Below are 25,315 nucleotides of genomic sequence, written 5' to 3'. Positions count from 1 at the left end.
TGATCACTCTTACCCAAGTGCCCCCCCACAAACACTTGGTTCGCTAGGCCCACCTCATTTCCCAGCAGCAGATCCAGCAATGCCTGTTTGGTAGTTGGGCTGAGAACATACTGATCAAGGAAGTTCTCCTGCACACATTTCAGAAATTCCTTTCCCTCCTTATCGTTTACTCTAATATTATCCCAATCGATATTTGGGTAATTAAAGTATCCCAATATCACTACTCTATAGTTCTTGCACATTTACTTCTCTATCTCTCTCTCACTATTTGGAGGCCTATAGAATACCCAGAGTAGATTTATCATGCCCTTTTTTGCTCCTCAACTCTAACCAAATGGATTCTGTCCTTGCCCTTTCAAGGACATCCTCCCTTTCCAACACTGCAATGTCTTTCCTAATCAGAACTGCCACCCCATCTCCCTTTTTTCCTTCTCTATCTTTTCTGAACACTTTATATCTTTGCATATTGAGCATCCAGTCCTCACCATTTTTAAGCCATGTCTCTGTGATTGCCACTACATCATATTTCCATACTGCAATTTGTGCTTGTAGCTCACCATCCCTGCTCACCACACTTTGTGCATTTACACACATGCATTGTAATCCTGTCTTTGCATTCCTCATAGTCCTTCTCAGTCCATTCCAATCTAATACAGAACTACTCCCTTCTCGAGTACTAACACTCTCACTCTGACTCCACCTAATATTTTGCTATTTCCTACTCTAGTGCTATCTGTCTCTTCCAATTCTCTGCACCTTGGTGTTCCTCTCTTGTATTATCTTCTGGTTCCCACACCCCTGCCAAGTTAGTTTAAACCCTGACTGTCCAACATACACTCTGCGGGCCAGAGTCCGGCACTCCAAAGGTTTCCATTTGGCCCATGGCTGCAAACTGCCGGAATGTCAGGCACCTCGGCGGGCAGCTACAGGTTTGTTAGGGCCCTGCTCCCACACAATATGGCTGCACCCAGCGGAGAGGCGGTGTTCACAGCCTGCCTCTATAATATACATTTACTGTGAGTGGGGACTGGAGAGCAAGGAGCAAGGAGTGGGCATTGGGGAGCAGGCAGGGGGGAGAGGGCAGTGGAGAATGAGGAGTGGGCAGTGGGAGGCAGGGAATGGGGAATGGGAGCAGGGAGTGAGAGACACACAGAGGGATTGGGAAGAGAGGAGGAAGGGTGAGGCGGAGTGAGAGAGGGGGAGAGGGAGAGGGAAATGGGTGAGAGGGAGAAGGAGGAGGAGGGGGTGAGGAGAGGGGGAGAAAGAGCTCAAGATCACTCCTGACAGATGGACATCTATCCAGAATACACCACATCGCTACATCAAGTTTGTGGGCAGAGATTGAGTACTTATGCAAGCAAACATACTGCCAGGTATGTCACTAAATCAGTGTTCAACACAGTGACGAGAAAGAAAGTCAATAAATTAATCTTCTCATTTAAAGAGTCTTCACAAAACTGCACATTTGTTATTGTTTTGATGGTAAGATAAATTTTTAATGCCTTTATCTTTCCAATATGTTCTCACCGGCCCCCTATGTAGGACAAAAATTGTAATGTGACCCCCATATGAAAAGGTTGGATACCCCTGGTTTAAATGCTCCACAATATAACTCATGTTCTTGTTAGAATTTTCTCCAAAAAGCTGCACATCAGCAGACTTGTGACACAGGTAATGTAGTAACAATGAAAATTTTGGAATTTGCATCAGAAAACTGTCTCTCAAAGTCACAGAGGCAAAATTTCAATTAGCAGGCACGGAGATTGTGGTGCACGATTTGTACCAAGCAAAACTTACGATCCAAAGTATGATGGCCAGGGATGGAGAAAGATGTGGAACAGTTTGTCCAAACATGTCATGGATGTCAACTTGTCAGTAGATCCAATCCACCAGAACCAGTACGCAGTACACTGTTACCGGCTGGACCATGGGAGGATATAGCGGTTGACTTCTTAGGTCCATTTCCATCAGGAGAGTCCATACTAGTGGTGATTGACTATTACAGCCATTATTATGAGTATGTGGTAATGAAGTCTACAATGGCAGAGAAAATGGTGTTTGCATTGACTGAAATATTTGCAAAACATGGTCTACCAGTCACTTTGTATTCAGACAATGGGCCACAATTCATTTTACAGACCTTTGCAGATTACATGCAAGTCACAGGTATTCACCATCACAGAGTAACACCTAAATGGCCACAGGTAAATAGGAAACTGGAAAGACAAAACCAATCCTTAGAGAAATGGATAAGGATTGCTCAGGCTGAAGTAGGTGTTGTTGTCATATGTCACCATGTATAGAGCAACTACACACATGATGACAGCAAAGAGCCCAGCAGAGCTGAGGGACATTAGAGTTGTTCAGGAGTTTCGAGATCATGATGCTGACAAAAAAGGTGCTGCAAAGTTTTATGTAGACCACAGAAGGAGACCTAGGCAGTCTGTAATAGTCTGATGTGATGCCAGGTGATGAAGTATTGCTGAGACGGGAGAGTCTGAATAAGGTGAATACACCATATTATCCCAAGCCGTACATGGTTATTGCCAAGAAGGGAAACAGTGTGACTGTGCAGTTGCCAGAAGGAATACTGTATGACAGAAATTCTTCATGTGTTAAAATGTATCAGGGTGGCCAAGACAAAACAGCAGATGAACCAGATGTAGGAGCTGAGCTGAAGCTGACATCTAGCAATCCAGATGTCCAAGCCAGTGATGCTGTTGGCAGGCAGACAATTTGCTATCCATAGGAAGAAACATAGGTTCCAGAGAGGCCAACGACATTTCCTAATCCTAATGTGGTGACCAGAGTTCCTGATACAACAACGGCGTGAGAGGGCACCACCAAAATGATATGTTGCATACCCTGCAATATTTATTTCCCAACCTTGGTCACTTTGTAGCCATGTCTCTGTAATGGCAATTAGATCTAAACCAGTTATCTATATTTATGCTGCTAGTTCATCTATCTTTTACAAATTCTTTGTGCTTTCAGATAAAGAGCACACTATTACCATCAAACTCTCTGTCCCTTCCTGTCCCACTCTGCTTGTCTCCAACTTGGCACATGGCTTTGTACAGAGCTCAGAGTCCATCCTCTCCAGAATGGAAGTGGTGGTGAACTCCATGACAGCCTTATGGACCCAGCCATGATACAGCGTCTGGTGGCAGATGTCTCAGCTTCCATTGTAGCAAAGGCAGCAGCCACCCAACCTCTCAATGTTGCAATTTAAACTCAAGCTGAGGTCATGGGATCCATGTTTGTTGTTATGCAGGCTCAGACTGCTACTGTCATGACTGCGGATACCAGTGCTCAAAAAGTGCATGCAGGTACTCGCAGCAGTCTAGCAATCTATGCTCCAGGAGATTATTAGTCTCAACCACTCCCAAGTGACCCTCATGAGCTAGCATCACTAATCTAGGCGTAGGCTTTTGTGGCATTATAAGTCTGTTACCTCTGAGAATACACTTCCCAACTGTGCACAGTTCATCTCGTATTATAATGTATGCTCTGAATGGGCAATTCTCCCAATTTCCAGCTTGGATGGCATTCAATTCTGGATCTTTGTCTGACTCTCTTTCAATCTCTGTAGTTGTTATTGCTCTCGGTGTACCATGAACTGCCACAAACTGCATGAATGATTCAGCTACCTTCTCAAGTGAAGTACGTTTGTCCTTCTACTAGCTCTACGATGTCTTGGTCAACCAGTTCCTTGATCTTTACCTCAACTTTCCCTCTCAGACCAAAAGGTGTTCTATGTACAGGCTGAGCTACAGGCTTCCCGTTCTCGTCAATTGTTAATCTCACCTGGCGGTTGTGCAACTTCCCAATTCCTTGAAACACTGGTCCAAACTCCTCCCGAAGCTTTTCACTTTCAATTCAATGTGTAGCACCCCCAGGGCTTGGCCAGTTTCTCTACTCAGAAGAGGCTCACCATCCTCCTCAATCACTACAAATTCTGCCTCTACACTCCAGTTTCCAGTTCTTACACTCGTTGTGAAGCATCCAATAGTTTGAAGTGGGGTTTTAGATGTGTAAGGATAAAGCTTGTTGACACGTTTTCGCAAAGCGCACTTGATTCTCTTTGCCTTCAGTTCCTCCCACAGTGCTCTGCTGATTACTGTCACTGCCTGAATCTACTCACTTCAACACCCCCAACAATCACTGGAACTTTCTCATGGTTGTTTCCATTGACAGAAAACATGTATCCACAATTGCTAATCATTCCTTACTCTCTGCATCTTCTTCAACTCATCTCACAGTTGTACTACTTCCATCTCTCTTTCCTTTACATGGTTTGCCAGGCTTGCCACTTTGTTCAGCTTTGCTTCTGCACTTCTTGGCAAAATGGTCACTGCCCTCACATTTTCTGCATATCTTTCCCTTGGCAGAGCACCAATCATCTCTTCCATAGTGCCCCAAGTTGCCACATCTGAAACATTCTCAGACTTTCGCTGTTTACATTTACGCATACCTGGATTCCATTGTGTCACTCGATTAACCTCAGATTATGTTGTGCCGATGACGGAAATGGGACCACGTTTCATGCTGTGAACTTGTCCATCCACTGCTTCCAATGCAGCCGCTAAGTTCAAAGTGTCATCCAACGTGTCATCCCCTTTTTCCAGCAGCCTACGCCTCAACTTATCCGACTTGCAATGTTGGACCACCTGATTCATTATCTGGCTATTCAAATCCATCACAACATAATTGCATCCATTCGACGCCTGCCTCAAACGAGTCACATATTGGGCTACTGTTTCCCCCTCTTTCTGTCTCATTTGATGGAAAACATGCATTTGAAATGTGGCATTTGGCATCACCACATAATGGTCCTTCAAAGCTTTCACTGCATGTTCATAATCCACCTTTTCTCCCGTGTCAGGCAACGTCTTGAAAGTCTCCCTCACCAACGTACCTGTACTGAACAGCAATAAGGCGCATCGCTGTGCTTTCTGCCCCTCTATTGCTCCATCCAAAATCAAACCACAACCATCAGCATACACTTCAAGATCCTTAGCCGCGCTTTCCATTTCACACTGACAGAAGTGGCATCGCCCATCGGATCAAACGGCTCAATTTTCCGGACTGCAGACATATCAGCTCCAGCAAATGCCATGACACAAACCTAAATATCTCCGAATTTACCTTTGTATCATTTGTCTTTATAACCTCGTTGCCAATGTCACATCTCAGGCTGAAATGAATCACACTTGAAATCACAGCTTTAACTTTAACACAGATTTAACAAGTGTTTTATTGAAGACTTCTGTAGAGTTCAGTTCACTTTCTCACTACAGCAGCATAAACTTATCTGACCTTACAACAACCCCAGGTCAGGTGTTTTCCCCAAAGCAGAAAGTTACTTGCAGTTTCCCTTCCAAAGTACCATATATTCTCTAATACTGAAGCCCACACATACAATCATGACACCCCAGGCCAGTAGTTTCCTCATCCCTGACCTGATGAAAGACTAATGGGCTGGATTAAGTGTACTGGCCTGCCAAGCAGCAGGTGTGGGGCCAACCTGGGAGTCCAAACTGAATTGTAGATTGAACCTCCAAATAATGCCGAAAATTTTTATAAATATTTTGACCCCCTTCAGACAATGTGGCACAAGTCATTTTTCTGGAGAGCAGGGAGCTCTGAAATTTGCTCCCCCCCCCCCCCACCCCAGGCCTGGCATCACCTGTCATAATGTCTGCTTTCTTGGGCATGCTGGTACCCGGGATGTACCCCTAGTGGTGCAGACACCAACCAGAGCATCCTAATAGGGGTACTGCTCACTAACCCTACAATTCCTGCTAGTGTCAGAGCCTGAGGTTATAGTTGGGCGCATCCCGACACTCATGCTGATATGGTGACACAGGTTTGTGGGCCCATAAGGTAGGATCCACATATCTGGCCACCATTTTTTATAAAATGTAGTATCCCTTGCTTCTCTTGACTGTGAAACAACTGCCTATATTGCCAGCTTCCACTGCTATTTCAGCGACAGTATTTCGGTCTTGCAAATCCTGGGACAAGAGACCACAGACAGGGTCTTTTGTTAAAGTATTTCTATATATGTTGGGACATCATTGATCAAATGGGGAATGGGATGAGGAGAAAGAATAGGTGAAGATTACAACAAACCCTGGGTTGGGGCCAGAATTATTACTTCAGCAAGCAGAACTGGCCCCAGCTCAGTGTTTGTTGAATCCTTTCAGCTAAAAGCAGTCAGAAAATCGAGTCTTACGTGTTTGGTGATTAGTCGTAAAGCAACAGAATGCTACAGGTTCACACTGCAAGCTTGGTATAGTATTCCTGAAGTAAGTCAATTTCCATTCGAGAATGAATATCTTGCAATGATAACTATTCGGAAACTGCTAGTCACATCAGTTACCGCGATAAATGAAGATGTCACTTCATTTCCACCTTTAAGTACAGGATTAACACTTAGTCATCGTTCTGTTGTGTAATTATAGTTAGTGATTTCTTGGGTAAGCTACAGGACAAAGGGTTGCAATGAGAAAATAATATAAAACCAATATGTGGCATTCATGATCCCCAATAATAAATAATACTAATAGAGAGTAATGTATCTAAGTTTGCTGATGATACAAAGATAGGTAGAAAGGTTAGCTGTGGGAGGACACAGAGAGGCTGCAAAGAGATATAGACAGGTTAAGTGAGTGAACAACAAGATGGCCGATGGAGTATAATGTAGGGAAGTATGAAGTTATACACTTTGATCATAAGAATAGAAAAGCAAAACATTTTTTAAAAGGTGTGCAACTTGTGTCAATGTTCAAAGAGACTTGCGTATGCTTGTACAAGGAATGTAGTAAGTTAACATGCAGGTACAACAAGCAATTAGGAAGGCACACGGCATGTTGGCCTTTATTGCAAGGGGATTGGATTACAGGAATAAGGAAGTATTGCTACAATTGTACAAGGTTTTGAAGATACCACATCTGGAATATTGCGTGCAGTTTTGGTCTCCACATGTAAGAAAGGGTTTACTTGGAGGCAATGCAACAAAGGTTCACTAGAATGGTCCCTGGGATGAGGGGTTTGTCCTATGATGAAAGACTAAGTAAACTGGGCCTGTATTCTCTGGAGTTCAAAAGAATGAGAGGTGAGCTCATTAAAACATGTAAGATTCTAAAGGGTCTGGATAGGGTAGCCACTGAGAAATTATTTTCGCTGGTCGGGGAATCTAAAACACAGGGGCACAGTTTCAGGATAAGGGGCCAATCATTTAGGACTGAGATGAGGAGAAATTATTTCACTCAAAGGGTTGTAAATCTTTGGAATTCTCTACCCCAGATGGTTGTAGATGCTCCATCGTTGAATATATTTAAGACTGGGATAGACAGATTTTCGGTCTCTCAGGGAATCAAGGGGTATGGCAAGCAGGCGGGAAAGTGGAGTTGAATTCTAAGATCAGCCGTGATCATTTTGAATGGCAGAGCAGGCTAGACGGACCATATGGTCTACTCCTGCTCCTATTTCTTGTGTTCTTGTGTTCAATAAACCCACAGGGGCTAATTTACATATTCTGATGACATTTATTCAATTGATTCTTCTTTTGTTGCCAATTTTCTCCCATCTTTCTCAATGCTGTGATGCTTTGCTGAGGTACAGTTCCCTGAGCATTAGTAACTCCTCAATACCTCGCCCAAATCATTGTTATTCATGTGTGAGTATTCAGCCACAGGGGCATCACAACTGAGCCTGATCCTGCCCACATACATACACTTCCAATAGTGATAAAAGATACAGATCAGCAACTAGAGCACTGGCAGATATTTTTCCTGCCCTGCCAATCCAGGAGCCCTGAGGTTAATTATTTCAGGCCTATTGCACGCTTTTTGGATCAGCTAGCTCACACAAGAGTTGAACCTGACTCCTTCCTGATCTGTATGGTTTACCTGCTCATTGCATAAACTCATTGAGCCAAAATATTGATTAATGATAGGGATCTGAGATGCAATTAATGTCAATACCAGCACGATCTTAATGTGATAATGAATAACATTCTTTCATGGGAGATGTATTTTATCTCTGTCACTAATGAGGTCAGTTCTGAAGCCGATAGGTATCCACTGAGGGTGTTACTTTAGTTTTTGGGATTAACTAAGTGATCATTTTTGTTTAGCATGCGTCTATAATGAAGCAGGTTAAGATTTAATATGGTATATTTGAAACAGTTTATCTTCCAGTGGCAACAGAACATTGGAATTTCTATGTAAAATGAGTTCTAATGAAAACTTAGAACCAAAACACTAGCCTATCTTTTCTGTTTCAAACAGTGCATTTCCTGCATTTTCAGCGTTTTTGTCAGATTTCACATTTGCAGTTTTTTAACATCTTTCATTCAAATTTCAAACATTACAGTCATTTGAGCTTTGGTCTAGAAATTTGACAGGTGCACAGAGAGCAGGATACATGCCTATTCACATGGACACAGGGAGAATGTAAAATTGGCACTAGCAGCTCGTTACCATGGGTCAGACATGCAGTCTGCTTTTTGGCTCCACGACTATTTGCAGGAGGCAAGTTTGGGGAACTGGGTATCTTTGACGATACTTAAGGTAGCCTACACCTCTTGAAGGGGAGCTGCAAACCTCAGGGAATGCTTGTAGGGAAAGAAATTGCTGCAAGACCTGCAGATTGGGCCCTCAGGTTCTCCTATGCTGCTTTAGTGTCTTGGTTCAGAGGGAGTGAATCCTCTTTCCAGGGATGGGGGAGGATGAGAAAGCCTTCCAGGCAACACCTACACCACTAGTGGAAAGAGGTTGCAGAGGTTAACGCTCAAGAGCTTAGATCCCAAGTCATGGCTGACATTGTCAAAAAAAAGTATTGATCTCAGCAAAGTTGTCAAGGTAAGAATAGTATATTCAAGACTGAGATCGATAAATTTTTGGAAATTAAGGGGATAGGTTGGGAAAGTAAAGTTGAGGTAGCATATCAGTGGTTAGAGGGGCCGTATGGCCTATTCCTGCTCCTATTTCTTATGCTCTATGTTCCCAGAAATCTATGTACTCAGAATCCTACCTCTCACCTTAACTATTCTCTCCTCACACCTACCCAACCTGCAAATCCATTAATCATAACACTCTCCTCCCCATTTCCTTCACTTTCCTACTATCACTGGACCACACTTCACCCCACCTCCTTCTCATACATGAGGCTCCAGTGCCAGTTCAGAAAGAGGACAGTAGTCTTCCTGAAGATGCTACATCACCTGACCTGATCCTAGCAAGCACCAGCTCAGAGACTGACAGTACACATGCTTTAAAGGGTAGGCTAGAGGTTTAACCTTCACATGGGGAATTAGCAGGCACAAGTAAGCAGGGGCGAGGGCAGGAGTATAGGACACCATAGGTGCCAGACTGCTGTAATGCGAGATCACATACTTGTTCTGCTGCAGAAGATCCAGATGCTGACTTCAAATGCCCAGACTATCCAAGAACGCTTTGAGCATACACAGGGAATGCTAGGTGCACTGGGAAACCTGCCTGCAAGCTTGCGCAGAGTGGCTGAGAGCTTGGAGGAATCTAGCTATAACCTGTACCGGGGCTTCGTGCAAATGGTCAACTCCATGAACATGACGGATGGAGCCTCTGGTGACAGCTCTGACAGCTTCCACCATGGCTATAGGGACCAGTGATGAAAAAGGTTTCCATAGCATCACTTCTCTCCTGCACTCTATTCTCAAGCTGAGCTTTAGGAGTGCTGAAGACAGAATGCCTGCTCCTCATCGCTCACTCAGCCAATGCCCTTGTTAAGTATCACAGAGCCAACTGGGCTAGACTAGCCTGGCCCAAGTCGGGATGCTGCAGTGTGTAGGCTAGAGATGGGGTATTCCCATGGTGAATCACCAGTCTGTAGGCAGGCCCTAAGGCCTAGAACGTCTTGAGGTCATCCACCATATGTTATTCCTAATTATTCCATTTAACTGTTATTCAAACCTGAAGTGATTTGTTGATTAACATTTCTGTTATCTGCATTTGGTGTTGGTGTTAATACTTGTAGACAGTTGACTGCAGCTTTACTTTGACAACAGATGTTTTGGTTTTTCCAGATCCCACAAATGTAAAGATGATTGTTTTGAGCATTGTTATTCATGGTCTGGAACAGAATACCATACTGATGAATTATTGCAAAAGTACTGTACAGCAAATTGGTGTGCTAAAAAATTGTTCCAGAAACTTGTTGAATGTTTCACTCTTGAACTCCTCCTAGATGCTAGTTAAAAAGTAGCACTGGCAAAGGCCTGGGTGTAAGTTTTTGTCTGCCTGCTTGGCTGGGTAATGGGGCATGATCTATGAAGTATAATTCTTAAACAATCTAATGGGAATCATAAAGCACATAAAAAAGATACAAAAGTATGACAAGATTAATTTTAAATTGTCTTTTTCTGTCCTTCAGGTTTCCTCCTCTGCTGAAGATGCTAAATTCACACTGGGATAAAGTTCCACATCAGTCATCCAGCACCTCACCAAAGTACCTATTTTTCATATGCAATCACAGAGAGTGAGTGAAACAGGCATACTGACCATGCGAGGCACCACAGCCAAATCCAATCTGACCCCCACTCAAATTCTACAAATAGCCATTTCACTGTACAATAAGGAGTAAGAATATTAGCAGACTTGCCAGCACAGATTACTTTTCTGTTTTTGAATTTTCTTTTACAGGAGTTGCAGCAGTTCATTATAAATTATAGTCCTTTAAAATTCCCCAAAATAATATTGTTAAACTGTGTAACATTTGCCTGAGAATTAGTAAACATGAAAACATTAAAAATAAGTTAGAGATTAGCACATGGTTGCGGACCAAGCGGAGGTGTTCTGCGAAGCGGTCACCCAATCTGCATTTGGTCTCCCCAGGAACAGCAGGATGGTGAATGACTTGGAGGGGAACTTGCAGGTGGTGGTGTTCCCATACGTCTCCTGCCTTTGTCCTTCTTAGTGGTAGAAGTCGTAAGTTTGAAATATGCTGTCGAAGGAGCCTCGGCTGTTGCTGCAGTACATCTTGTAGATGGTACACACTGCTGCCACTGTGCACTGGTGGTGGAGGGAGTGCCGATCAAGTAGGCTGCACTGTCTTGGATGATTTGAGCTCCTTGAGTGTTGTTGGAACCGCACACCTCCAGGCAAGTGGAGAGTGTTCTGTTACAATCCTGACTTGTGCCTTGTAGATGGTTGCCAGGCTTTGGGTTGTTCAGGAGGTGAGTTACTCGTTGCAGAATTCCCAGTCTGTGACCTGCTTTTCATAGAATCACAGAATTGTTACAGCGCAGAAGGAGGCCATGTGACCCATTGTGTCTGCAATGGCTCTCCTAATGAACATTTCACCTACTGCCATTCCCCTGCCTTGTCCCCATAACCCTGCACATTCTTCCTTTTCATATAACTGTCTAATTCCCTTTTGAATGTCTCAATTGATCCTGCACTCTCAGGGTTTCTAGACCTTAACCACATGCTGCGTGAAAAAGTTTTTCCTCATATCACTTTTGATTCTTTTACCAATTACTTTAAATCTGTGCCCTCTTGTTCTCAATCCTTTGACGAGTGGGAATAGTTTCCCCTTATCTACTCTGTCCAGACCCCTCATGATTTTGAATACCTCTATCAAATCTCCTCTCAGACTTCTCTTCTTCAAGGAAAACACTCAACTTCTCCAATCTATCTTCATACCTGAAGTTCCTCATCCTTGGAATCATTCTCGTGAATCTTTACCTCTCTAATGCCTTCACAGCCTTCCTAAAGCGCCCAGAATTGGATGCAATACTCCAGCTGAGGCCCTCCCCTGTCAGCATTCTGAAGGGACCGCACCCTCCGCAACACCCTAGTCCATTCCTCCATCACCCCCGACACCCCTTCCCTTTCTCACGGCACCTTCTCATGCAATCACAGGGGGTGTAATACCAGCCCTTTTACCTCCTCCCCATCCAAGGCCCCAAATGCTCCTTCCAGGTAAAGCAGCAATTTACTTGTACTTCTTTCAATTTCGTATACTGTATTCGTTGGTCACAGTGCGGTCTCCTCTACACTGGGGAGACCAAACACAGATTGGGTGACCTCTGCTCGGTCCGCAAGCATAATCCTGAACTTCCGATTGCTTGCCATTTTAATTCTCCACCTTGTTCCTATGCCAACATTTCTGTCCTCGGTCTGTTGCAGTATTCCAGTGAACATCAACGCAAGCTCAAGGAACAGCACCTCATCTTCCAATTAGGCACTCCACAACCTTCGGGACTTGGTATTGAGTTCAATAATTTTAGACGATGAGCCCCGTTATTTTTTGTTTATTTATTACTCTTATTTAATGCTCTATTTTAAAATTTTTCTATATTCTTTTTTAAAAATATTTATTTTTTAACCCTGTGCTAGTCTTAAAACTTATTTTTTATGTTTTTGCTTTCATAGAGCTGTTCATTATTCTACCACTAGCACTCTCTCTGGACTTGTGCTTTGTCTTTCACTACAACTATTTAGCACTTCATTTGCATTCTGTTCAAGGACATGTCATTTAATCTCTTCCCCCTCCATCCTATCACAGTCCTTCCTTCTTGTCCTTCTCCCCACCCCCCTTTCACATGCTCAAAGATTGTTACATTTCTAACTTTTGCCAGTTCTAATGAGGGGTCACAGCCCTGAAACGTTAACTCTGTTTCTCTCTACACAGTTGCTGCCAGACCTGCTGAGTATTTCCAGCACTTTCTGTTCTCATTTCAGAGGCCGAACAAGTGTCTTATACAAGTTCAACATAACCTCCTTGCTCTTGCACTGTATGCCCCTATTAATAAAGCCCAGGATACTGTATGCTTTAGTAACCGCGCTCTCCACCTGTCCTGCCACCTTCAATGACAGGACGGCACAGTGGCGCAGTGGTTAGCACTGCAGCCTCACAGCTCCAGCGACCCGGGTTCAATTCTGGGTACTGCCTGTGTGGAGTTTGCAAGTTCTCCCTGTGTCTGCGTGGGTTTCCTCCGGGTGCTCCGGTTTCCTCCCACATGCCAAAGACTTGTAGGTTGATAGGTAAATTGGCCATTATAAATTGCCCTAGTATAGGTAGGTGGTAGGGAAATATAGGGACAGGTGGGGATGTGGTAGGAATATGGAATTAGTGTAGGATTAGTATAAATGGGTGGTTGATGGTCGACGCAGACTCGGTGGGCTGAAGGGCCTGTTTCAGTGCTGTATCTCTAAACTAAACTAAACATATACACCCAGGTCCCTCTGCTCCTGCACTCTCTTTAGAATTGTACCCTTTATTTTATATTGTCTCTCCATGTTCTTCCTATCAAAATCTATCACTTCACATTTTTCCACATTGAACTTCATCTGCCACCTGTCTACCCATTCCACCAACTTGTCTATGTCCTTTTGGCCGGAATTCTACCCGAGGTGGACGGGAGCTGGCCACCGACTGAAAAGTCGCTGGCGAACCCCTTCTACCTCGCCTGGGGATCCGACCCGTATTTTGCGGGTCCCCGGGCTTCAATTGGTGTGAAGCGGGACATCCACCCGCTTGAGATAGGAAAGTCCCGCCTAATAGAGCTGCCGACCAATCAGCGAGCCGGCAGCTCTTGGTCCCAGCAGCGCCACTGCTGGGAATGCAGCCCAGCATGCTGAGAAACTGGGAAGGAAGGTAACTTTTGGATTCCTCGCCGGGGAGTAATTGGTCAGGCCCCGGTGAGGCAAGGGTAGTCAATTGGGGGGGAAGGGGGCCACGTTGCGTCTTGGGGGTGGTTGGGGTAGCGGGGGTGGCCCTCCAGATCGGGCACAGGGTAAAATCCGCGTGGAGGCGGGCGAAGGCCCTTAAGTGGCCGTTAAATGGCCACTTAAGGGCCTTGATTGGCCTGGGGCAGGCGGGCTGTTTCTCGCCGCCGCCACCCTGCGTAAAGTGGCGGGAGCGGGTCGGGAAGGTCTCCCGGTGCCTCCCACTCCATTTTACGCCACACTCCCCCCACCCCTGCCGCCAACCAGCTCGTTGGGGTGCTGTAAAATTCCGGCCATTGTTTCAAACATTTTTATGTAGATTGGGTGGAAATCCTGTTGCAGGAAGTACACCAAAGGAGGGCAGTCCTTTTTGGGGGTGGAGCCCACCCACTAGTAAAATTCTGCTGCTAACAACATGGGTTGAGATCACCCACTTAATTAATATAGATACTTGCATCCTTTGTACCTAGTTCCAAATGAGGAAGAAGTTTGATGCTATCATAAAGAATGTAAAGGTAATTACAGGCTTTAATTTTTCATTGGTCTTTTCAAGCATGGCACAAACCTATGTCGAGACTTACTGCATTGTCTTGGAGATAGCAATTGAAGCACTGAATAGAACCATTGCCCATTAGCATGCTCTCATTTTCCTGCACAGCACATTTTCCTTCAAGGTGAAGGTAGCTGCCAAGGAACAGCAAACAGATGCCAAGACATGCAGGCCAAAGGTGCACCTATGCTGCCAGGGAGTTTTTCAGTGGGGCCAGTGGCCTTGAATGCCCTGTTCTCCTAAGAGACAAGAATCTTTCTTCTCCTTCAAATAATACCATCAGTGTGGCCTAATTTTATTGCTTCAAGTTGCCTTTGAAACAGAAAGGCAACAGAGTTAAAATCATTATACAAGGTCAACTGCCAATTTTCCAAACTGCCTGCTGCCATGGAAACTCAGAAGATCAAAGCGAGAGTGCTTGCCCATGGTCTTAAAGATCACTCCATGCAGATAGAGTGACTTACGTTTTATGAATGTTATCTATTTCTGTTTATATGCCATTTGTTAAATGAATATTGTTGTTGGACATACATTTCCAGGTTCAGCTCATTTGCACGGCTGGTCTTCATGCAGGTGGGAATGCTGCCCATGAATGGGCAGATATCCCAGTTTAGGGGACAGAAGTTGCGTACTGCTGCAGAACTAAAAGGCCTAGACCAATGCAAATTCTCACCAGCTTCTGGACTTTATAGCTGCTGTCAAAAATATCTCTGCTCCTCCTTGCTGGCCCATAGAAAGTTATTTTTCTTGACCTGTTTTTGACCTGTAACACCCACTTACTTTGGGCAATCTTCCCTCCAGCAGTCTACCTGGCAGAAATACTGGAAATGATGCAGGAGGCATTCTGATATCACTCCCACATCGTTCACATGCCACAGGATGCCTCTGGATTGCCCTTTTCTCCAGAAACAGGTTTCAAATGAGGAAAACTGGTCTCACTGTGTCACAGTAAGATTTTTGCCCATTATTTTATATATGCAGAAATCCTAATTTCACCTGTGCCACTTGGAAAGGTGCAGGTAGCAGAGATTCATCCCAGGTTGCGAAGCAAAGGGTGCGCCACCCAGTCAACTCTTGAGTGCCACCTCATAGGTGATTATGGGGTTCCTCCAGCATAGTTCTGAATGTTGGTCAGTCACCTGCCCCTCTGTCTTGCCATATAATGTTAGTGCATGAACTATTTCCTTGAAAAATACTTTAATAGATAAATTTAAGTAGGTATGAAACATCATTCTACCATGAATAGAATAAAACAGTGAATTTCGACAAACAGTTCATTTGTCAATCTATCAGTAATCCATAGCCTACGTTATTGTGGATTGTGCAACAGCTATGCACTCCTCCACAAACAACACTGATGATGTAGTTCTGCTTATACTTCATAAACCACTCAAACAGTTAGTTAACCAGGCATTCCACAGTCTTCTAACAAAACTTTCTATGTCACAACAATGAGCAGGATGTATTATCCCAGGGTCAGGTTTCTATGCATTTGGAGGGCGCTTACAAGAATTATTCATATAGTTTACATACAGCTAACCAACATGACACTTCACAGAGCCAACCATTTCACTGGAGAGCAGTTGCAACACTTGTGTGGTCCCCAGCCTCCCATCCAAGCAATAAATAAAACACACAATGTCCTGACCAAAAACATTCCATTGGCCATTAGTTTAGCAGCAAAATCCCCCTCTGGTGCCAGAACTATTATTCGGAGCATAGTATATAACAAACGCAGCCCATGATCAAGACAATTAATCCTCTAATATGATATGCTGCATGTTCTCCTTCTCACAGCACAGTGGCTTCAGGGATTTAGTGACTATCTCGCATGATGTGTTAGGCATAGGATAACAGCCTGGGAACATATTAGAGCTCTTCCAGTTCTAACAAAGTAGCATAGGACAACTGACAGTTCTCTCAGTTACAAACTGCAGAAGCATGCCCCTCATTGTAGCGTCCTTCAGTTGCAGGGTCATCATCCATGGCCGCGGCTGTATGCCTTGTCACGCATAAAACTTCACATTTTTTCCCTGAAGAAATCAAGGAGGGCAGAATTCCTAAGGAATAACATGGCAAATTTCAGCAAATCTGACATTGACATGCAGAATTCTTTGCCTCTGATCACACAGGATCTGTAGATTCAGCAATTGCAAACATTTTCTATTCAGAAAGTTTAGAAATTTTACTACCAGAGCTCACAATCCAGATGCGTGCCATCTATTCTGCCCTGCAATTTGTAGAACCCAGTAACTTGATAAAATTGTAAAGTTTTATTGTACTATAATAAGAACAGAAAATGCTGGAAAAATTCAGCAGGTCTGGCATCATCTGGGGAGACAGAAATAGAGTTAATGTTTCAGGTCTGTGACCTTTTATCAGAACTCAGAAAGATCATAGACCTGAAACATTGGGCTGAATTTTCCCAGCCCATTAGTGATGGGTTAGGAGGCGGGAGGGCTGGGAAAATGGCAGGGGAAGGCAGCCCAACGTCTTCCTGCTGCCATGCCATATTGCCAGCGGTGAGAAAGTTGACAGCTTGGCCGCCCACTGGGTGGCCAATTTGAACCACTTAAGTGGCCAATTAAGTGCTACTTGCTGCCTGCACGGGCATTTTTCCCGGGTCAGGAGGGCCCGCCACTGTGTGGGAAGACCACCCAGTGAAACTCAGTGGGCACTGAATGGCTCACAGAGGGGCACCCTAGCAGTAATGACCACCCTTGTAGCAACGGTGTCGCCAGTGCTCCATGCCCCCACCCCCCACCAATCACCATCGCCTAGCTGCCAGGCCTTGGCTTCCCCAAACTTACCTCAACTCTCTTCAAGGGCACTCCACCATTGAGGTGCCCTCTCCCTGGAGCTGCAACCTCAGAAATGGCCACTGTTAGCAATGGCAATGCTGAGTTGCCAGCCCTCTGATGGGGGGGTGGTCGGCCATGCTTAATTGGATGGTAGCTCTTGGCCGCAGCCTGTTAATTGGCCGTCAGCGGCAATATGCCGCCCTGGGTCCCGCCGCCCTGGGTCCCCCCGCCCACCGCCCACCAAAGCAAGGTTGCCTCTGCTTTCCAGCCCGACTGTGGGATTTGCCATTACGCAGAAAAATTCAGCCCATTAATTCAGTCCAAATTCTTCAGAAAGGGCTAATAATCTATGGAGCACTTCCCCCTCAAATGCTATCTCACCTTCCTTTGCTCCATTCCATATTGCTCTTCCTTTAACTACATCAAAATAGCTAAAAATGTCAAAGGAATTATTGGGAATGCCATAACTCTAAGTCACAGCCTCTTAACGTGAGTGGATGCAAAGATTTTCTGATGGTCTCACAAACGCCCATGAAGGAATTTAAACATGAGGATGAGAATTTTAAATTTGAAGTACTGAGGTACCAGGAGTTCATAGAATTGTAGAATCCTAGAATGGTTAAAGTGCTGAAGGAGGCCATTCAGCTCACTCTGTCTGTGCGAGTTCTCTGTAAGAGCAACTCAACTAGTCCCACTCCACCGCCTTTTCCCTGTAGCCCTTCAATTTTTTTCTCTTCAGATTATTATCCAGTTCCCTTTTGAAGGTCTCGATTGAATCTACATCCACCACACTCTCAGGCAGTGCATTCCAGATCCTAACCACTCGCTGCATAAAAAGCTTTTCCTCATGTCAGTGTTGCTTCTTTTGCCAATCACCTTAAATCTGTGTCTTCTGGTTCTGGATCTTCCGCCAATGGAAACAGTTTCTCCCTATCTACTCTGTCCAGACCCCTCATGATTTTGAACACTTCGATCAAATCTCCTCTTAATCTTCTCTTCTCTAAGGAGAACAGCCCCACTTTCTCCAACCTAGCCACATAACTGAAGTTCCTCATCCCTGGAACCATTCTCATGACTCTTTTCTGCACCTTCTCTAATGCCTTAACATCCTTCCTAAAGTGTGGTGCCCAGAACTGAACACAACACTCCAGCTGAGGCCGAACCAGTGTTTTATACAGGTTTATCATAAATTATTTGTTTTTGTACTCTGTACCCCTATTTATAAAGCCCAGGATCCCATATGCTTTATTAACCCTTTTTCAACTTGTCCTGCAACCTTCAATGATTTGTGCACATATACCTCTAGGTCCCTCTGCTCCTCCACCCACTTTAGAATTGGACCCTTTAATTTATATTGCCTATTCTCATTCTTCCTACCAAATTGAATCACTTCACACTTTTCTGCATTAAATTTCATCTGCCACTTGTCCACCCATTCCACCAGCCTGTCTATGTCCTCCTGAGGTTTACCACTATCCTTCTTACAGCTCACAATACTTCCAAGTTTTGTGTCGTCTGCAAATTTTGAAATTGTGCCCTGTATACTCAAGTCTAGGTCATTAATATATATCAAGTAAAGCAAGGGTCCCAACACCGACCCCTGAGGAATCCCACTATATATCCTCCTCCAGTCCGAAAAACAACCGTTCAGCACTACTCTCTGTTTCCTGTCACTGAACCAATTTCGTATCCATGCTGCCACTGTCCCTTTTATTCCATGGGGTCTAACTTTGATGACAAGCCTGTTATGTAGCACTTTATCAAATGCTTTTGGACGTCCAAGTACACCAAATCAGCAGCATTATCCTCATCAACCCTCTCTGTCACCTCATCAAAAAAACTCAAGCAAGTTAAACACAATTTGTGTTTAACAAATTTGTGCTGCCTTTCCTTAACTAGTTCACATTTGTACATGTGACGATTAATTTTGTCCGAATTATGATTTCTAAAAGCTTTGCCACCACCGAAGTTAAACTGACTGGCCTGTAGTTGCTGGGCTTGTCCTTACACCCTTTTCTGAGCAAGGGTGTAACATTTGCAATTCTCCAGTCCTCTGGCAACACACCTGCATCTAAGGAGGATTGGAAGAGTATGGCCAGTGCTCCTGCAATTTCCACCCTTATTTCTCTAAGTATGCTTGGATGCATCTCATCCAGTCCTGGTGACTTATCAACTTTAAGTACAGCCAGCCTATCTAATACCTCCTCTTTATCAATTTTTAGCCCATCCAGTGTCTCAACTACCTCTTCTTTCACCATGACTTGGGCAGCATCTTCTTCCTTGGTAAAGGCAGATGCAAAGTACTCATTTAGTACCTCAGCCATGCCCTCTGCCTCCATGTGTAAATCTCCTTTTAGGTCCCTAAATGGCCCCACTTCTCCTTTTACCACCTTTTTACTATTTATATGCCTATAGAAGACTTTTAGATTTCCTTTCATGTTAGCCGTGAGTCTCTTCTTATACTTTTTCTTTGCTTCTCTTTGTTTTTTCACTTTCCCTCTGAACCTTCTACATTTACCCTGATTCTTACTTGTATTATCCACCTGATATTTGTCATATGCACCCTTTTTCTGCTTCATCTTACTCTCTATCTCTTTCGCCATCCAAGGAACTCACGATCTGTTTGCCCTACCTTTTTCCCTCGTGGGAATGTATCTTGACTGTCCCCGAACTATCTCCTCTTTAAAAGCAGCCCATTGTCCAGTTACATTTTTGCCTTCCAATCTTTCATTCCAATTTACTTGGGCCAGATCTGTTCCCACTCCACTGAAGTTGGCCCTAACTTAGCAAGGATATGCATGATGGGTGAACAGGGATAGATGCAAGTCTAATACAAGCAATATTGAGAAGTTACATTTGTGAATATATTTTAGCTCTCAACATTTTTTAGCATACCTGATTACTATGCATTGCTTGTAGACTGTACTCCCAATTCAATGTACTTGATTATTTTTCCAAGTATAAATGGGAAGCAAAGTGATGGGAACAATACTTTCAATATGACGTATGCCCCTCTTTGCAAATGCTCTTTTAAAAAAAAAGGTTAATGTCTTCTTTCCCAAATAGTTAAGATAGATGTTAAGAAGTATTTCTTTTCACAGTCTTCACCCTCTGAAACCAAATTACACAATGAATATGGATTCCCCACAGTCTTTTAATGGGGAGCTGAACAAATTGCTGAAAGAGTAAGAGATTTCCAGTTATAAAGGGTAAATTGCAGGTTAGCTGGGTTCAAAGGAGTTATAGGTTACCACGGTCTCCTGTAGTTTTGCTAAGGATCCAGAGAGGAATTTCACAGAACTTTTCCTAAATTAGTCTCGGGTTTTTTCCTTCTCTGGCAGATGGTGTGATTTGGGCCATTGCCATTTGGTGATGAGGGGCTAGGATAATCAATACAAAAGAAAATCGGACGAGGTGTAAGACAGGCTGCCGATTTGATATCGGCCATTTTGTGCTTCTGTCAAAGACCAAATTCACACCCATTGGATTCAAAATGCAGTGGCAGTCATATCCCGGCATAAGGGCCTAACGATCATGCTTGGTGTGTTACTTAGAGCAGAAATCAGCCATATCCTCTCCCACGCTAGGACATTCCTCTGGCTACCTGCTCCTTTCTCCTCTCAGCCCTCTTTATCCTCCTTTACTGTTGCCCTGCCTGCCTTTGCTGTTTAGCTTCCAACCTGGGTCGAAATCTTTGCAGACTGCAGCTGCCCAACCAGTTCTTGTGCCCTAGCCCTTGTCCTGGCTATAATTTCTGATGGCCCATCCCACAACAGAAATCTTTGTGAACAGCATGCCAGCCTTGACCCATGCAAAAATAACCCAGTGCTGCCAGACACTATCAATGATTCGCCCTCTGCCACCACTCCATCATATTCAGAGCTTTGACAACACAGATGCATATTTAAAATTAAACTTCAAGAAATTAACACAGGTTTCCTTAATAACATCTCCCTCTACTTCCTCCCTCTCTCCTTATCTCACTCCTATCCTTTCTCCCAAACTGCCTCTCCTCCCTCACATCCACTCTAGTTGGGCTTCCTGTTCTGCTGTCACTGGTTGCAGCAATGCAGCCCCTTCCCTGGTCTTCAGCACCCTGCCGCATTCTCTGGTGGTCCCTTGATTCTTTCCCCCCACCCCCACAGGGCCTCTTCTCTCCTTGGGTTTCTTACTAAGCTACAGATATCCGCATTTCCTGCTCTCTTGGCTCTAACCTTGCTCAATCTTCCCATTCACCACACTGTGCTCTACCTCCCTCTCCTGGCCTCTAGTTTCACAATCCTATCCTTAACCCTAGTCTAATTATCCCTCTATTCCCATTTAACCTGAACAGTGCACTTGGTCTGGACCCCATGTTTAATGCTACGGCAGTTAATGTAGTAAAATGCCATTTCCAAGGCATATGTCAAATATGATAAGTCTCCAAAGAATCTGACATTAGTTTATCTGTTAATGTATTTTCAATATAACTTAATATTATATTTAAATATTAATATTCAAAGTTAAGCTTAATTGACACAAAACAGGCTTTTCATGAGTTGACATTATAGCATATTGTACTCATAAGATGAAGCATTATATTCAGACTGTAATGTTTAATACAGTAGTAATGAATGGTGTTCTTCAACTTGTACGTGCAGTAGACCTTTAGAAAAAAAGTGAAATTATACTTTTCTAGAACTTTTGAAAGCACCATCCAATATGAGATGTACATTACACCAGAACAAGAGTTCCAAATGCTCTTGGATGCCTCACAGGACCTGAGAATTCCAGCTGTCATGCTTACATTCTAGCCTTGGATTTATTTACATTTTCCTGTTCTGCAATAGCTGCAAACATTCCAAGTTATGTAGCTCACAAAGATATATGTTGCAACTGGGATTGCTTTCTGTTTGATCACCTCACAAAAACAATATTCAAGACAATGCAAAATTAGTTTGTATAAATATTATTCATTATACATGATTCAGAATTGAGGATAGGTGCACAAATCTTCCAAGATTCAAGTGATATCAGTAAAAAAAAGTTGCAGGAGTAAATAAGCTTAGAAGACACTTATATCAGAGGATCACAGAATGATACAAAACAGAAGGAGGACACTCAGCCCATCATGCCTTTACCGGTTCTTTGAAAGAACTACATAATTAGTCCCCCGCCCCCATTCTTTCTCCTTAGCCCTTCAACTTTTTCCCCACTTCAAGTTCGGGTACGATAACATAGTAGTTATTTTACTGGACTAGTAATCAACAGGTTGGACTACTAATCTGGAGACCTGAGTTCCAATCCCACCATGGCAGCTTGTGAACTGAATTCAGTTAATTAAATAAATCTGGAATAAAAAGGTAGGATCAGTAATTGTGACCATGAAGCTATCAGATTGTTGTAAAAACCCAACTGGTTCACTAATGTCCTTTAGGAAACCTGCTGTCCTTATCCAGTCAGGCCTATATGTGGTTGACTCTTAACTGCCCTGCTAAATGGCCCAGAAAGCCACTAAGGCAGCTCACCATCACTTTCTCAAGGGCAATTAGGGATGGTCAATAAATGCTGGCCATCCCATGAATGAATAAATGAAAATAAATGTAGTTATCCAATTCCTTTTTGAAAGTTATTATTGAATCTGCCTGCACCACCCTTACAGGCAGTGCATTCCAGATCATAACATATGTTTGAAATTTCTAGAAATTATGACGCTATTAAATCCACATAGCTTAGAAAATACATAAATCTTACAGTTCAGATACTGTTATAAAGCAAGCTACCAGGGGCTGGTATCTAGCTAAATGCATTTCTTTATAGTCAGTTTTGCTTACAAAACCAAATGCTATGCCCGATAATTTATTATGGTCCTGATAGGATCGCATTCACAGAATACTGATTACCCATTTTATACACATCTTTCTCAAAAACATGCTTTGATTTTACAAATCTGTGTTTTTAAAACAATGACCAGGAATTTCCTCGGAAATGCCCCGTTCCAACATGCTGCCTTCAGCAGAAGTATGGCGGCAACCCCGTTTACACAAGTAAATTCTCCCAACACTGGAGCGGGAGCAGCTCTGAGGAAATTCCTGACCATTATATCACACATTTCATCGTCAGGAAATATTTTTAATTTGGACAGTCGCGACAGTGACAAAAATAGCAATTTCATCCTACTAGGCATGTATGCATGTCTTTTAAAAGTGGTGATAAGTTTGCAGACACTACTGAAATAGCTGCACAATTTGTCTGTATCCCAGGTCCAGAAAACTTTGATCAAATGATAGACTATTTTTGAAGGGGAAAATGTTCCTTGGATGCTAATTCGTTAATCAGCATCCCTGCAGGAACGTTGTATGCAATTGGTGTGGCTTGTGGCACTAGTCTCTCAAAAACATAGACCATTATTTGATCATCTTGAGCCATGTGTCAACTAAGTACTTTGTCAATTTAATTGTCTGATTTAACTTCATTATTTTAATCTGTGTGGATACATTTACTGCAACACCTGATCTCAAATGGGGTGCTGTTGGTTGTAGTTATGATAACATTACAATTGACCTTATTTTTCCCTCTCCCTAACCTAATATACTAAGTCAGCCAGGGTACCTACTCCTTATTTATTATTGAGTGACCTTTGACAGAAAACACATGCGTGCAGCCTTCAAAGTGGGGGGGCGGGCATTAAGCTTGACTGTGGCAATCTTCTCACTCCCACCACACCCCAAAATGAATAGTCTGGCAATATTCATTGCTTAGACTGAGACATGAAGAATGGTCATTTGGGTGAGGTACTAAAAACCAGGATGATGGAACATGGCCCTTGGAACCAGATCCCATCACTGGCTTCAGGAATGGAGAGGGAAAAGGACAGGAAATTGGCATGGGGTACAAACACATGACATACAAACATTTTCTCCCAGAAATCTGTAAATATATTGGATATCATGCTGAAAATATTGCTTATGCTTTCCTGAAACAAGCTAGTGTCAAATGAGATGAAAAACATGTTGCAATAAAAAAACTACAAACAATAATCCAATTCTGGCAAACAGTTCCAATGCAACCGCTATAAAAGTATAGCCATCCTGCCAACTGAGTTACTAAATTCCAAGACCCAATTAACAGCCTAGTACCAAACAATAACTTTCCTGTTAAAATGTCATCCATTTCTCTCTGTAAATTGCTAATTAATTCAGGTAGTGATTATCCATTTGCTAGCAGCCTTGAAGTATTTTTTGTGGTTTGTAGGAATTGTTGCACATATTCCCTAAGCTATGCATCTGTAAAATTCAGCAATGCAAGAGGAAATGTAACATAACATTCATGAAGTTTATACCAGACCTTTCCTGTTTAGTTCAATGACATTCTCTATCATCACTTTGTGTCTGGCCTCATAATTTCTGGTGAGCAAATAAGAGGTCTTATTCAAAACTAGGCTGCAAATATTAACTTATGCAATCATGTCACAGAAATTATTTGAAAACAATTGACACTCAAGGACTGAACTGTTACACATAAATTAACTTCTGTTAGCTAGTTAAAAAAATGCTCTACCACTAAAGCTAACTGCAATCCACTGTGAAAGAATTCTCATTTAAAAGGAGGTAAATGCTGAAAAATGCAAGGATGCAGTTCATTAACAATACTGGGAAGGAAATCAGTTATAACATTATGCTCTCCAAATCAGTAGAATAAAATTGTGCAACAATGACACACTTGAACACTGCAAAGACAGGGCTCTTCATTTTCAGTTTAACTTTTACAGATTTTCCAGAAGCTGTTCAGTTTTCATTTTAAACAAGGTTAATCTGACATCTCAATGACTTAGCATGTTTACCCACTGAGTATAGGAATATAGGAACACGAGTAGACCATTCAGCCCATCGAGCCTGCCCTGCCATTCAATACGATCATGGCTGATCATCCACTTCAATGGCTCTTTCCTACACTATCCTGGATTAAGAACATCCTACGTATGATTCCTATGCTGATTTAGCTATTACTGTAAGTGCACTATGATTAGCTTCACTGCCGCTGTCTCAGGGAGGGAAAACTGACTAGGTTTCTGGTTTCCGATCATTAATCAGTGACATCTGCTGGAAGTGTGTGCGTGTATAAGTTTGGTGAGAACAGAATTGGGCTCCACTGTCTTGGTCAAATAGCCTAGCATTGCACATTGTCAAGAGTCAAACATAATGAATGGCCAAATGTGTAAGGTGATGGAGGGTAGCCATAAAGGCAGGGCTAAAGTGTGGCGAGTC

At 43.2% G+C, this 25,315-nt stretch overlaps 1 protein-coding gene across 6 annotated transcripts in view; it reads right to left on the bottom strand.

Moving 5' to 3' along the window:
- Nucleotides 1–25,315, bottom strand: part of lats2 (large tumor suppressor kinase 2) — a 94,229-nt gene that overhangs the window by 48,167 nt on the left and 20,747 nt on the right. The window contains exon 1 of one of the 6 annotated variants that reach the window (XM_068033650.1): nt 1,798–1,875. The exons of the other annotated variants lie outside the window; for them this stretch is intronic. Coding sequence (XP_067889751.1) covers nt 1,798–1,854 — 57 coding nt within the window. The 5' untranslated portion in view covers nt 1,855–1,875. Of the gene's footprint in view, nt 1–1,797; nt 1,876–25,315 lie in introns of those variants that run through there. 6 annotated transcript variants of the gene reach the window in all.

This window comes from Heterodontus francisci, chromosome 6 (assembly GCF_036365525.1).
Source record: "Heterodontus francisci isolate sHetFra1 chromosome 6, sHetFra1.hap1, whole genome shotgun sequence".
NCBI lineage: Eukaryota > Metazoa > Chordata > Chondrichthyes > Heterodontiformes > Heterodontidae > Heterodontus > Heterodontus francisci.
This window is presented reverse-complemented; position numbering and strand designations above follow the sequence as displayed.